Source organism: Macrobrachium nipponense, chromosome 11 (genome assembly GCF_015104395.2).
Source record: "Macrobrachium nipponense isolate FS-2020 chromosome 11, ASM1510439v2, whole genome shotgun sequence".
Lineage (NCBI taxonomy): Eukaryota > Metazoa > Arthropoda > Malacostraca > Decapoda > Palaemonidae > Macrobrachium > Macrobrachium nipponense.
Window position 1 is genome coordinate 42457393 of NC_061087.1, and position 14477 is coordinate 42471869.

The 14477-nt window shown below is 44.4% G+C and overlaps 1 protein-coding gene across 4 annotated transcripts in view; it reads right to left on the reverse strand.

Annotated features, from left to right (window-relative positions):
- Nucleotides 1-14116, reverse strand: part of LOC135205507 (RNA N6-adenosine-methyltransferase mettl16-like) — a 426335-nt gene extending 412219 nt beyond the window's left edge. Inside the window, exon 1 of one of the 4 annotated variants that reach the window (XM_064236270.1) lies at nucleotides 13891-14116. Coding sequence is in view for 1 of the 4 variants with exons in the window: in XM_064236244.1 (XP_064092314.1) it covers nucleotides 11866-11878 (13 nt within the window). In the remaining 3 variants the exon portion in view is untranslated. The other 3 variants (XM_064236253.1, XM_064236244.1, XM_064236262.1) reach the window with 3 other exon arrangements.
- Between the last annotated feature and the right edge of the window lie 361 nt (nucleotides 14117-14477).

Below are 14477 nucleotides of genomic sequence, written 5' to 3' on the forward strand. Positions count from 1 at the left end.
ACCGAATTGCATTTACTTCTTTCAGATTAAGATCCAGGACATCTGAAACACTATCCAGATGTCCGGCACTTCTTTCTATCATGACGCACTGAGAGATGTTCAGAATAATTCCTAGATCTTGAATAATATTTCAGTTTCCCGGTAGGAAAAAAACTGTGGTCTGAATTGCAGTCTATTCGGGAAACAAAAAACTTCTTCAGGAAGGAAATGGTCCCCAGCAAGCTCATCCATTCCCTCCCCAAGTATGCTTACTTCCCTATAAGGCTGCGCTTTGCCTAAGCAGGAGAGCATATAAAAGTGCAATGTTGCGGTAGACTCGTAGTTCTATACCGTGCGGTAACGAGCACCGAAAGGATTAAGAGATAACTCTGTTGAACATAGTAAGGCGGAAAACGAATGCAACGTTTATTCATTCACGTAAGAAATCCCCTCAATCTTAGGCTAAAGTCCGTGATTGTAGGACAGAGATACAGTTAGTCAGTCAATCCCGCAGGAGAGACGTAACCGCCAGCACAGAGATACGGTTAGTCAGTCAATCCCGCAGGAGAGAGAGACGTAACCTACCGCGCATGACAGCACACGATCTGTTACTGGCCTCGTTGGAAACTTGGACAGTCAGACACAGCAGCAGCCAGCAGCTTACGAACGTCGTCTCTTAACTTTATGTCTGGGTTGCCAGCTACCTATTCTACGAAGAAATAGGTCGTTATTTTTTTGAGCAAAAAGAGACTCTCAAGCTGGTATATTTAAGCGAAACAGAAAACGCTAAATATATAGATGCGTTTGTGTCGTCAGAACACTACCATACAACGGTAAAAGATAAATCGGAAACTCCTGGAAGGCTGCAGGGAGTAACGATTAAATGTCCTTAAAATAATAGACAATAGACCTCTCGTTGCCATCCGAAGAGGTAACTACAGCAAGCGTGTATGACTTGAACCAACCAGTAGTAAAATAACGCAAGGCAAAATATTTTATTATATCACAATAAAGTTTGTTCATACTTACCTGGCAGACATATATATAGCTGAATTCGGAAATACAGCTACATACATATCTGACAGGCAAGTTTCATGAACAAAACTTAGAGAATCGAAGCAGACAGCTCAAGCTTCTTATGTTATTGGACATAAGCGTTCATTGACGTAGTCTACAAGTCTTCTGTTTCCTTGTACGAGTCTGCGAATGACGAATGAGAGCTCTTCCGAATCTAGTCAATAAGAGCTTATTCGCTTACGCAATATCAAGTTAAAGAGATGTTTGTCAATGAGAACTAACCCATTTACGGGACAAAGAGATATTTTGTCAATGAGGGGATACCCACTTACTTGACAAAACGATAGTATATTGTCAATGGGGGAAAGTCACTGAATTGACAAAACGTAATCCAGGAAGTCGAGCATTTTATTTTTTCCCATTCCCGTCTCAAACGAGAAAGGGGCAAGAATCCTGTTAAGAGACAGGCTTACGGCAGGAAGAACGACGATGTTCAATTCAGCAGCGTAGTCCCGACTAGAAACTAACAATCTATCATCTGAAAAACCCTTTCAGATGGGCTAAAAAGCTTGCAAAATGATCCTGGGAAGAGGAAGAAACTCTCCAACCAGCTTCCTCTCCCGTATCACAACTAATGGCCTGCTAAAGCTTAAAATTTATTGGCAGTATGGCAAAGGTGGCAAAGGAAGTCCTGTCTTGCGCTTTCCTGAAGAGCGTCCATTTGATGAATGCCTTTGCAAGAATCCTACTGAACGTCGCCGAGACGTCGAGCCTTTACATAACCCGTAACTGCCTTATCGCAAAGTCTGACTGCGGTAGAGAAAACGAGATCTCCATCCACCTTTGCGAAAAGCAATATAATATTGACAGAGACCTCGAATTCACAAAACCTGAGGTCTTGCTGGGTTTCGAAGACGAAGTTGTCTGTTCACTTTAAGCTTCCTCCGAAGCACTGCTTACTTCACATTCTTGAGGCTCAAATCTTAAACAAGAGCTTGAAGTTGAAGAGTTCAACAGAAACGTTCAGCCAGGAGACAAACCTGGTGTGCGCTGGCGCGCGCCTTGGCGTCCATCCGAGCGTCACCCGTTCAAGCCGAGCGTCAGAACGCGTGCGGAAAAGCGTCACGCTCCTGACAGGCGTCAAAACAAGCGAGAGAAACTGCCTTCTTTTCATTTCTCGGTGGAAAGACGTACACGTGATCAGGCGACGTTCGCCTTCTTACTTCTCACTGAAACGCATAACGAGAGAGTGAGGGGACGTGAAGCGTCCTCTTCTCTAAAGCTTCTATTTAGAGGGCGCGAGTTCCTTCGAGATTCGTGCACGTGCACGATCTTCCGCAGCCTGGGAAACGTTAACAGGTCCTACCAAGGGACGCCAGATCGATGTGGGTTTGTCCCCCCGTAACCCTTCCTTCGGCTTTCGAACATTGCCCTCTCCCTGGTCCTGGGAGTTCCCGACAGAGGTCCAGGGCCCTAGAGGCGTTATGGGGAGGGGCGGAATTCGTGACGTTCCCTCTCTGGACGAGAGAGAGGACGTGAAGCGTCCTCTCTCCTTAAGCTTCTTAGAGGCGCGAGTCCTTCCGAGAGCTCCAACCCTTGCGTGGGGAGGACGCCTCGGAGGACGAGAAGCAATCCTTCAGGATTCGTGCACGTGCACGAACTTTGGCAGTCTGGGGATTTTTCATCAGAAACTGCCGAAGGCACGCCAGATCGGTGGGGGTTCCTCGTAACCTCCTTCGGCTTTCGACATGCCCTCTCCCTGGGGTCCTGGGAGTCCGACAGAGGTCTAGACCTAGAGGCGTTTATAAGGCCGATCTGACGCACCCTCCACTACACAAGGGGCACTGTCACTGCACTTAGCCACTTCACTATTGCTCTCTAAAGCAAGCACTTTCGATTCTAAGTTACGAATCGAAAGAGTATAAGAGAAAAGGGCAATAACCTCTACAGACACTGTTTTAGGGCCCGAAGGCAACATTACAGGGTTAGGAGTAACAATAACAGAAGTAGCACTCTTCACAACAATGAAGGAGAGCGATCACCTCTCACAGACATATTCATAACCCGTAGGCCAATACTATAGGGTTAGGCAAAATAAAGTCTACAGGAAGGTTAGCAGGTTCACTACCCTGACTTTTGTTTACTGATTAATTGCGTACATACGAATCATACTTTTTTCCTTACGGAATTAGACATGTTAACTGATTAATTGCGTACATACGAATCATACGTCTTCCTCACGGAATAGACAAAGTCTCACACTCCTTACATGACAAATCTCAACAAAGAAGCAAGACCCAAACCCCTCCTTGTGCCTACCAAGTGCGGATCTACCGAAGCTTTCGGTAGCCACACCCTATCTTTGCAGACAACCCCATCTGAAACTAGCCTAACTAGATTCAGATATCTTATGCAAAAATGAATCAAATTCAAATCAATTTAAGATAGCGTATGCCTAGCCACAAATCCAAGTAAATAAATCAAAAGACAATTAGGATACTTAGCGGCAATGAAGTTTCCAAAATCCTAAGACGGAGGTACTGAAAACAGGTGTTTTCAGCACCGGCGACAGAAAAATTATGAATAGAAAATGGGAATGGTTCCTGATACCCGCCTCCCAGCGGTGGGAATGGGTACTAACCACCTGGCCGACCACTGTGTGTGTCGGAAGTTTTTTAAATTCTGTCGGACTTCAGAAAATACAGCTTATATATATCTGACAGGTAAGTTTCATGAACAAATCTATATTTTTTAAACAAGCCAATCTGGAATCAGTTTGGCACGTCCATGATATCCGAGCAATGGCTACTTCAGTTCATTACTTTCACCATATGAACTTTGATAACCTTAAAAGAGCACGGGCCGGAAGTCACAGATAGTATTTAAAACGCCACTACCTAAAATCTTCAGAGGCCCTTAATTATTCGGCAGTGGCAGTAGGGAATGTTGTTTTCCCTGATATAACAGAATCAGTATAACAGGGCCTAACTTTTAGTAAAATATCACTACCTTTTAGTACCTTCTTCTCCTACCTGCCTGCTTACGTCCCTACCCTTACCTGGCTTTCTTCTGGATTGCACATTACTAACCCACTCCAGTATTTGTAACATAGGTTAACAATGTTAAACTTATATATAGATATCTTGTATTACCTGCTGTTGGTATCACCTTGGTCTTACCAAGTTTTGTATGCATATATCTTTAGATTCAGTGTTGTAAATCAAGGATTCATTAGAGATAAGTTATGATATTAAAATGTTTTTACTTTGTAAAATAATTTATTTTTCTTTCAGTTCCTTGATTACAATGTATTTCCAAGCTTATGGGGCCATTTCTGTTACTATTTCACGGAGCGACACAGGTTAGGCCCAGAAAAGGGATTTTGACAAAGGAAAATTCTATTTCTGGGCAAGGACCTGTGTCGCCCAGTGAACCCACCCTTCTTTTCCTCACCCTGAGCTGGCCTAAGCTTGGGTGCTATTCAGGAATGTCAGAGGGGGCGCTAGATGTGGCAGTAGAGGGTGGTTAGTTGGACGTAGAACGGCACCTCGTAGGAACGAGGGATATTGAGAAAGGAGAAGACTAATTGGCAAAAGGACCTCTGGTAGTGGTTTCACTCGCCCCAGTTTTATACCGACACCCTATATAGGGGTGAGCGAGCCAGGAATATCCTGGCATAATCCATATAGCTTTTTCTCTTGTATATTTAGCAATATTTATACCTTAGAAATGAGTGCTATAGGAACATTTCACTGGGCGACACAGGTCCTTGCCCAGAAATAGATTTTTCCTTTGTCAAAATCCCTTTTTTACACCAACCAATTAATTCTTTTTAAAGGGTAATGTATTAAACTAACTTTTAAATCAAATTACAGTAACTTTAATTCTGTTAGGGCAATATCTTGTGTTAAAACTTAAGAAGCAAGCATTTATTAGCATTTTTAGAGATGCCAAACTTATGCAAAACTTCCACTTACGCGAGGGGGTCTGGAACCTAACCTCGCGTAAGTTCAGGGGTATTACTTACTGTATCCTTCTTCCCTTTCCCTCCTCGCCCCGAAGGCAAAGATGGTCGAAAGGGGCGTGAAGACGCACCTTTCAAAGAGGAAGAAGAAGGCTGGGTTGTTCCTCAGGCACCCTTCGAAGCGGTGGACTTCTTAGGGGCCAAGGAGGAGCTAGCCAGACTGGAAGGTCTGGCCACAGTAGAACACGAAGGCGCAGCCGCTTTTGCTACTGCCTGGTGGACAAGCTGGTTCTTATCGTCGTCCCTCCACTGTCCACTGCAGCATCTACCTGTTCTCTACAAAAGAGAGAGGTAGAACCCAGCAACGCTCCATTTCTCAACTGAGAGATCTGGATACTCGAGAGAGGGCAGCGTCGCGCCTCTTGAGTACCAGATTCGCCCACAGGTTAGCAGTCTGGTGGGCCAGGAAGGTAACTGCCCTACCTTCTGACTGACACAGCCTCCGAAGGTTCAGTCTTCCCCTAGGGTGATGGCCCCACATGAAGCAGCGACCTTGGACACTGTGAACAACCACAGGTCCAACCAGGAGACTGTTTGGAGAGCCGCCATGGTGGTGGCTTCCAACATCGCTGCCCTCTTGCTGCGAGAGAGAAACGTTCTCCGCGGTCAGGTACTGCAGCGACAGACCCGGACTGAGCCAAACCAGGTCTGCGTCAACCTGTTTGGTCAGTAGAGGCTTTTCTGAGGGTGCATAGAAACGCCTCTGGCAAGGTAGAGGAGGGTAAAGCAGTTGATCCGAACGGTTGGCCCTAAGTGAATTCTCTTGTCTGAGACAAGCTCATTTACCTGACCCATCACGCCATCAGCCAAGGCTGACCACAGGAGTCCTGTCGAGGCCTTGGGTTCCCTCTTGCGTCCCCAAAAGGATTCGAGTCAGGAGGGGCGATCTCCTGTAGAGGAGGTAGCGGCTGCTTTCCCCGAGATTGTTGTGTTGACGTATCAGCGCAACAATCTCTGCGAAAGTCCTCTGTATCTCGGGGGTGTCCAAATCCCTTAGTAAAGGTCCAAGTCCTTCCAGGGATCGGTCTTCCCGATCTACTCCCTCCTAAGGGGGAACCAAGCCAGACCCCTTTGATCTATCCTCCATGAATGGAGCGTACGTTCGATGGGGTGCTAAGACTCCATGGACATAGGCCGCTATCTCTGAATCCCGTGGAGAAGCCTCCATGGGGTTCCTTCTATTCTCCTTGACCCTCCCTAGGAGAGGTGGATTGGGCACCTTCACTCCCCCTGGCAGTGCTGCTGCCAGGGGTGGGTGAGCCACCGCCTTGTACCAACCCGCGGTGGTGACAAGTGAGTGTGTCTAGAGAGCGCGATCGTGCAGACGAAGCGGACTCCCGAGGAGAATAAGACTGCTCTCGCCATGCTGCAGCAGTGCTGGTAGCAAGACTTGTAGCAGCGCTGGTGGGAGATGAGGCCGAAGCCCCTGGTGAAAAGGACTGAATAAGGGACCTCCTCTTAGGCTCTTCTGTTTCTCCTTCCTTATGTACAGAAGCAACATTAGTGGCTCCTGACGAAGAACCAGGTTTGGTCTTCGCGGGTGGGGCCAAGCCACGGCTCGATCCCTTCTCTCGTCCCATGCCACTGTCCACTGCGTTCTTGGCAGTGGATGAGCCACTTCCCTTGGAAGGTTGCACATTCGGGGAATCTTGCGAACGAGATCCCAACATGGCCCTGGTTCCATAAGCAGCGCCTTAAGAACCTGGGGCTGGAGAACGAACCTTCACTTGTGCTCCAGAGGCTCCCGAGGCCCTCGCCCCTGAAGGCCGGGTCTTGGTTCCCTCTCCTGAGGGAGTGGGAGAGCCGATGAGAGCCAACTGCCTTCCCCTCGGAGGGGGAATGTGGGCCCTTCAAAGTCTCGTGTCTTGGGGCAGAGAGGCTACCTTCCTCTTCTTAGGTTATGAGACCTTCAAAGGGGGAGGTGAGGAGGAGCCGGACGAAGATGACTATGATAAGGAAGAAGACAAAGACGAGATGACAACACCTTTGCTGATCTCTTCTTCTTCGACTTCCTCTTCGACAGCTTCGGCAGAATCAAAGTCAGAACCATCCAGGGAACATCAGGATGAGCTGGCCCAGGAACAGGAGCAGCAGCAGGGTCGGGAACAGGTCCAGGAATGGGAGCAGGTCTGGCAGCTACAGAATTGGCAGCAGGAACAGAGGCAGAACCTGAGCCGCTATCTGGAGCATGATGTGTGGCAGTACCCATCAAGGGCATTTGCTGGCATCGCTGTCACGTCACAGGACATCAGGGATAGTAGGAACCTGGGGGCGGTATTGGGAAGTTGAGAGGAGGCAGTTGTTGATGACTGTCCCACCCACAGAAGACGTCACCTAGTAGTTGATGCGACCAGACCAGGTGTGGGGGAGTGAAGTAGCCAGGCTGGGAGGTCGTGGTCGTAATAGCAGTAACCACCGAGCGCATGGCCGCGTTGCTGGGAGTGTGATTCAAGTGAGCTAGCAGTGCTGTCACCGATGGGAGGGCCCAAGAGTCCCAGGGAAGACCAGGCCTGGTCCAACCCCAACACCTCACCTGCAGAAGCAATAGTCGGGTGGGGGGTCCATCCTTGCTCCGAAGGAGGTCCTTCGGGGCAAGGCGGGATCCCACAAGGAGCATCACTCAGGCCCGAGGAAGAAGCCGCTCCCTCCCCTTTTCCCTGACTCATCGGAAGGGCAAGGGAAGAGAGAGGCCTCCCCAGAACACAGGGCGATCAGTAGGGGAGAAGTAAGAGGAAGAAGGATCAAGAACAGGGGTGGAAGGGGGCGAAATGCTCCCCCCCCACGGATTTGGGTTTCCTCACATACCTCCTCCTCCCTGCAAAACTTCTCCCCCACTGGGCAGCGGACCAGGAACACTCCGTACAGGTTACCAAACCATCACAATCATAACCCCGGCAGGAAGCACACAGCGTCCCTCCTCCTAAGTACCAGGTTGGCCCACAGGTTAGCAGTGTGGTAGGCCAGGCAGGAAATCACCCTACCTCCAGAGGAAGCTGCAACCCTGGATACTGTGAGGGACCACAGATCCAGCCAGGAGACGGCCTGCAAGGCTGCCATGGTGGTAGACACACCAACTCTGGGTCAACCTGTTTGGTCGAAAAGGGGTCCGACGAAGGTACATAGAAGCGCCGCTGGTGAGGCAGAGGAGGGGGAAGCAGCTTGTCTGACCTGCTGGCCCTAAGTGAAGCTTCTTGTCCTGAGACAAGAGCGTTCACCTGGTCCAGCACACCATCAGCCAAGGAAGACCAGGGAAACCCTACAGATGCTCTGGGTTCCTTCTTAGGACCCCAGAACGATCCAACCTCGATGGACGGTCAGAGGGGGCAACCACTGATCCTTCCCTGAGGTCACTGTGCTGACAGATCAGCCCAATGACCTCTGCATCTTGGGAGTGACTGTGTCCTGAGGCGACTGACTGTCAGGTCCATCCAGGCCGAGTCCCTCCTGAGACACGGTCACTCCTGTTCGCCTCGCTCCTCCCGGTGTATCCCGAGGAGGTTGAAGGGACAGGTGAGGCAGATCTGACGCTCCCGCTCTGTCTAACAGCAGAACCGGTAGGCTGAGAGGACTGCAGGTGATCACCAACCCGCGGTGATGACCGGTCTGCATGTCTGGACCAGCGGTCTCCCTGTGGAGAAGCACTGGTCTGAGGACAGTAGCGTCGATCTCGTGTCAGGGGAGCTGCTACCAGCCACGTGGACCAGCTGATCATGGTGGTGTAATAAACACAGATATTCCACAATGTATACAAAAGAAAAAAATAATTTTAAAAAAAGCAACGATCTCATGACAGAGGCGGGCACAGAGGGAACGTCTGCACACAATGGCAGTTGAAAGCAAAATGGAATGTTTATGTCCAGTTGGGCGGGACTCCCGACTATCGGACAAGCAGTTACTGCCTAACTACCTTGTCATTGTTATAGAATCTTATGACCAAGTTCCAGCAGTGCTGAAAGTAATTCCTTATGTAAAGGACCGATGGTTTGTAAAACATGTAGGAACAAATAAAAAATTAAAGATCCCACCGGTAAAATGATTAACGACTAGTCAGCAAGAGCTCAAAAAAATACATCTTCATCGTTAGAGGGTTGAAAGCCAAGTGGAGTGTTTAAATCCGGGCAGGAGGGCCTACCCTCTTACCAGACAGTAGTTACTGCCTAACCATCTTGTTTAAGAATTTAATGGCCATAATTACAGCCTACGTAGAGAGTAATTCCTTATGTAAAGGACCGAGGGTTTGCATATTGTGTAGGAACAAATCTAACTTCTGCATGGTACTTACTGTCACTTTCATTAGTTGTTCCTCAAAACTAAGGTGAGCCAAAAAGTTACACCTAGAATAGTTATATCTTCATCATATGGTGTTTTTACGTTGCATGGAACCAGTGGTTATTCAGCAATAGGACAAACGGCTTTACGTGACTTCCGAACCATGTCGCGAATGAAATTCTATCACCAGAAATACATATCTCTCACTCCTCAAAGGAATGTCCAAGAATCGAACTCGCGGCCACCGAGGTGGCACACCAACACCATACCAACCAAGCCACTAAGGCACTAAGTGGAGTGTTTACTTCTGGGCAGGTGGGCCTACCCGCCTACCAGACAGCAATTACTGCCTAGTCTGGTAGTTACTGCCTAACCACCTTGTTCAAGAATTTAACGGCTGTATTCCAGCCTACCCTAAAAGTACCTAATTCCTTATGTAAAGGACTGAGGGTTTGTATACCTATTGTGTAGGAACAATAAAATAGTTAAAGCTTCAGACAATTAGTAGAATCCCATCCACCTGAAGGGGAGAATGAGGTGGAAAATCTGTATTTGAGCTAATCAACAGTGTTTTCATTTCACTGGAGTTAAGCCTCATATTCCACTGACTACACCATTCACTAATCAACTCCATATCCCAATTACAACTAACGGCAGCTTCAGTTCTCGAAAGCGATGACAACTACACCCACCAATGTTGCATCATCGACATGCTGAAAAGTCTTGTTTCCCTGGCCAACAACTAGCTATATCATATGTATTAGTAGTATAAACTAAAAATAACTGCTGAACAAGAACTCTAGGTACCCTGCAGAACTCCAGACGCAATACTAAATCTTGGTTTTCTGAAGATGCCATGAAGTTTGTATAAATATATGCCTTGAGCTTTACTAAATTAAATCTACAAGAGCATTGCAAGCACCAGAAAGGTAGCCTACCTACCTAGGTAGGCTAAAAGTTTAGTGGCAATCTCTGGCTCTCTCTAGATCACAGTTTGGAAAGGAAAACGGTAGATCTATATTACTGTTCACGGTGGCCTAGACATTGGCAGCTGTGGTTTTTCTATGCAGTTTTACCTCCTAAACAAAAATTTCAAGTAATACTTATTCGGACGACTGTAATTAACCCCCAGGGGCTTGTACTAAACACAGCGAAATACATTTGACGCCCCAATTCCTGGTGGCTTTCATATTCGCAAGGACGAACGATGCGGAATGCTTATATAGAAATACCAGGAAAACAATATCAAACTCAACAACAACAAGCCACTAACACACAACTTAAATGACTTTCAATACCTTCAACAGTTTTCACAGACTGCTACCAACACTACTGATCTCCACAGGCTCTGCCTAAAGGCTGACTCAAACTCTGATCCTAAGTTCCTAACAAGTAACTCCAGGTGCACCAGCAGACAAACCAGAACTCACCAACAGCCAATTCAATCCTTAACCATCAATCCACCAATTTTGCCCTCTCTCTCTCTCTCTAAGATGTTGTCAAATGGAACTCCCATAACTCCTCCATACCTATGGTTTTGAGGTAGCCTAGACAGTATTTTAACAAAAGACTTTGCAGAACAGCTGCCAACAACAAATTCGGGTAGTTTACTGTTTAGTTGGCCAGGTCGCGTATCACCTTTTGCCCGGCCCATAATCTCTCCGCCAAGGTAAGTAGTCCCTTTGACCTAGGGGACCTACCAGACCCGCGAGGCGTGACCATTCAAAACAGTCAATACGGTGTTACATACGTTGCTTTTTAAAAGTGGCCTTTTAGGCAATTTTAGTGGTCAATATGAACACTGCAAAGAGGAAACAATGAGCCTCGTGAAAGGGGAAGACAGTTTTGTGCCCTAGCTACGTCAGGTTAGTGTGGCTCATTTGGTTAGGTCACAACCTTTGTTACCATACTGGGGGGTCCAGGGGGGCAAAGCCTGCCGGCCAGGTCAGGGCATGTGCCCTAAGTCAGGTTAGGTTGGTTCGTTTGGTTTAGGCTTTTCTATAGGTAATCTATTACTGCACGTTTTCATAAATAGCGCCAAAACATACTCGAGCCATCTTGTTTGTAGCCTAGTAGGTAGGTAGTCTACTGGGTATAGGATAGCTAGGTACTCATCTCTAATTTTGGACTACCGCCATGTTCAGAGTTACCTAGGTAATGGAATGGAATGGAATATGAAATTTAGGCTTGAAGCCAAGCACTGGAATCCATAGGGATTATTCAGCGCTGTCCTAGGTAGTAGTAGTAGTTGATAAGGCTACGTCAATGGATTCGTCTGGTTGCTAGTACTACTACTATATATAGCCTAGCTATAGGCTAACAAGGATTTGGCAGACATTTGTATGGGAAAAACTCTCATAGATAGAATAACTCTGCTACTTGTACACGACAGGTTAGATTCTAAAAGACTACCTAGGTAGCCTTCCCTGATCTGAGAATCCAGCCTAACCTACAGTCGACGAAAATTATACTACCTACTACTTGCTTATAGGTACCTAAAGTAGTTTAATTTCCTATGTATACAGTGCAACAGCAATTTAATACTTAACAGATCTAGGTAACAGCCAAACTCTTACTTTTGTCACTCATTGCAAATAGTGATGCTACTACTAGATTTCCAGGAGTTGATTGTTGAAGTTAGCGGCAGAATTGTCACGTTCACTCTCAGTTTCATTCAGTTACATTACTACTACGATAGGGATGAGTTCTTTATGCTTTTTGAAATCTTTCTCTCCGTCCAATAATCGTTCGATTGCTTCAGTTCACAAAGTTTGTCGAGATTTGGTAACTTACTGAAAAGAAGGACACGTCTTGATTATCTGCTTTTTTATAATTTTTGAAAAATCTTACGAATTACTGAGGAAATAATGGTTCGGTATCGTAAGATAAATTTTGCAGTGATGGTTGGTCATACAAAGATTCACTAAGAATATTCGAACACCGGCATTCGTAAATAAGTTTAGAACGTTTTCTGTTTTACAGGTTTATGAACTAGATTCTTCTTCTCCAAAATCTTCGTTTTGCATTGTTGTAACAATAAACAGCACACACACACACACACACATATATATTATATATATATATATATATATTATATATATATATATATATATATATATATATACATATATATACATATACATATATATAATATATATATATATCTAATAAAAGGAGCCCATAAAAACACCAAAATATAGAGAAAAAAGTACTTTTTTTCTCTATATTTTGGTGTTTTTATGGGCTCCTTTTATTAGATGGAATTCTGTTGTTACAGAACATTTTTACCATCTATATATATATATATAATAATATATATATATATATATATATATATATATATGTATTATATATATATATATATATTGTATATGTATATATATATATATATATATATATATATATATATATAGATATAAGCGAATACCACGGGAAATGATAGACAGGAATCCAAGCGCTTTCGTCTTTATTCAGACATCGTCAGTAGCTCCTTGACGATGTCTGAATAAAGACGAAAGCGCTTGGATTCCTGTCTATCATTTCCCGTGGTATTCGCTTATTTATTTGAAGTCACGTGCATCTACTGTGATTTTTTAAGCATATATATATATATATATATATATATATATATATATACATACATATATATATATATATATATATATTATATATATATATACATACATATATATATATATATATATATATATATATATATATATATATTATATATATACAGGTCAGAGGATAAAACAACCAGAATTTTCCAATATCAGAAACCACTCTATAATATGCAAGACTGAAATTCAAAAAGAACACTTTACAATAATTAATAATGTTAAACATCCTGACTAACTAACATCGCTGGAGTCGTTATACATTAAAAGACTGGTGCCCTCAAACGGTAATATGTCCTCGTCACCTTTGTACCTGGCATAGTTGTCGTCGCTTCTCTCGGCCAATTGTTACTGTAGCTCATTCCAGCTTCACCTCTGATCATGGACGGTTGATGATTTTAGTAGCCTCTCTTTTTATTTAGTGCTCTTTTTAATCTTTTTTTAGACTATTTTTTTAAAATTGTGAATTCCTTGTAATTTTATATGATAGTCTATTATATGTCTTTGTATTTTATTCACAGACTGATGATGCACACAGATGTATGTGCGCAACGTATCATATGCAATAAACTTGGCCTTTTAATCTCGTATCATGTACTCCTTCTGGACACTTTATAATTGAATGCTGAAACACCCTATATATATATATATATATATATATATATATATATATATATATATATTATTATATATATATATATATATATATATTATATATATATATATATATATATATATATATATATATATATATAATGTGGCGGGATCACAAGCTAGAAAAAAAACAAGTGCAAACCCCTCCCCACATTAACTAAACGATCCACCTGCTAAACCCACCTTCAGTCACACTTTCTTCTTAACACAACAAATACAGCAGGACAATTGACCTACACCTATACAAAAACAAAACAAGAAAGCAAAACACATGTACCTACCAACACTATACAAAAAACAAAACGAAAAAACAAAAACACATGTACTTACCAACTCCAGATATTCCAGGGCTATCCTGTGCCGTCCGCTGGTTAAGGTCACAGAAATACCAACAACAACAACAACCACAACCCAATAACACAGCAACCAAGGACTATAACCCAACACAAAACAACAACACAAAAAGGTAACACACACCCACTAACAACACCAAGGAATCACAACAGCTCACCAATAACAACCTTCAACAACTCACAACCCACCAAGAAACCACAACAGCTCCCAACAACAACATTCAACCATAACAACTCACAATAACTCAACAAAAACTCACAAGCACAACAAATCCAACAACACAGCTCCAAATCAATTAACATCAAACTTAATAATAACCAACAACAAATCAACAACACACAACTCAAACGAATTTCACTGCCTTCACTAGATCGCTGCCGATACCACCGACTATCACCAGCTCTCACCAAAACTTCCCCCCCCCCCAAAAAAAAAAAAAAAAAAAAAACACAGAACTCCGATCTCTACCAGCAGACAACCCAGCAAGAACTTACTAACAGCCAATACAGTCGTTAACTATCCATACAGCAATTGCACCCTCTCTCTCTCTCACACACAGACGT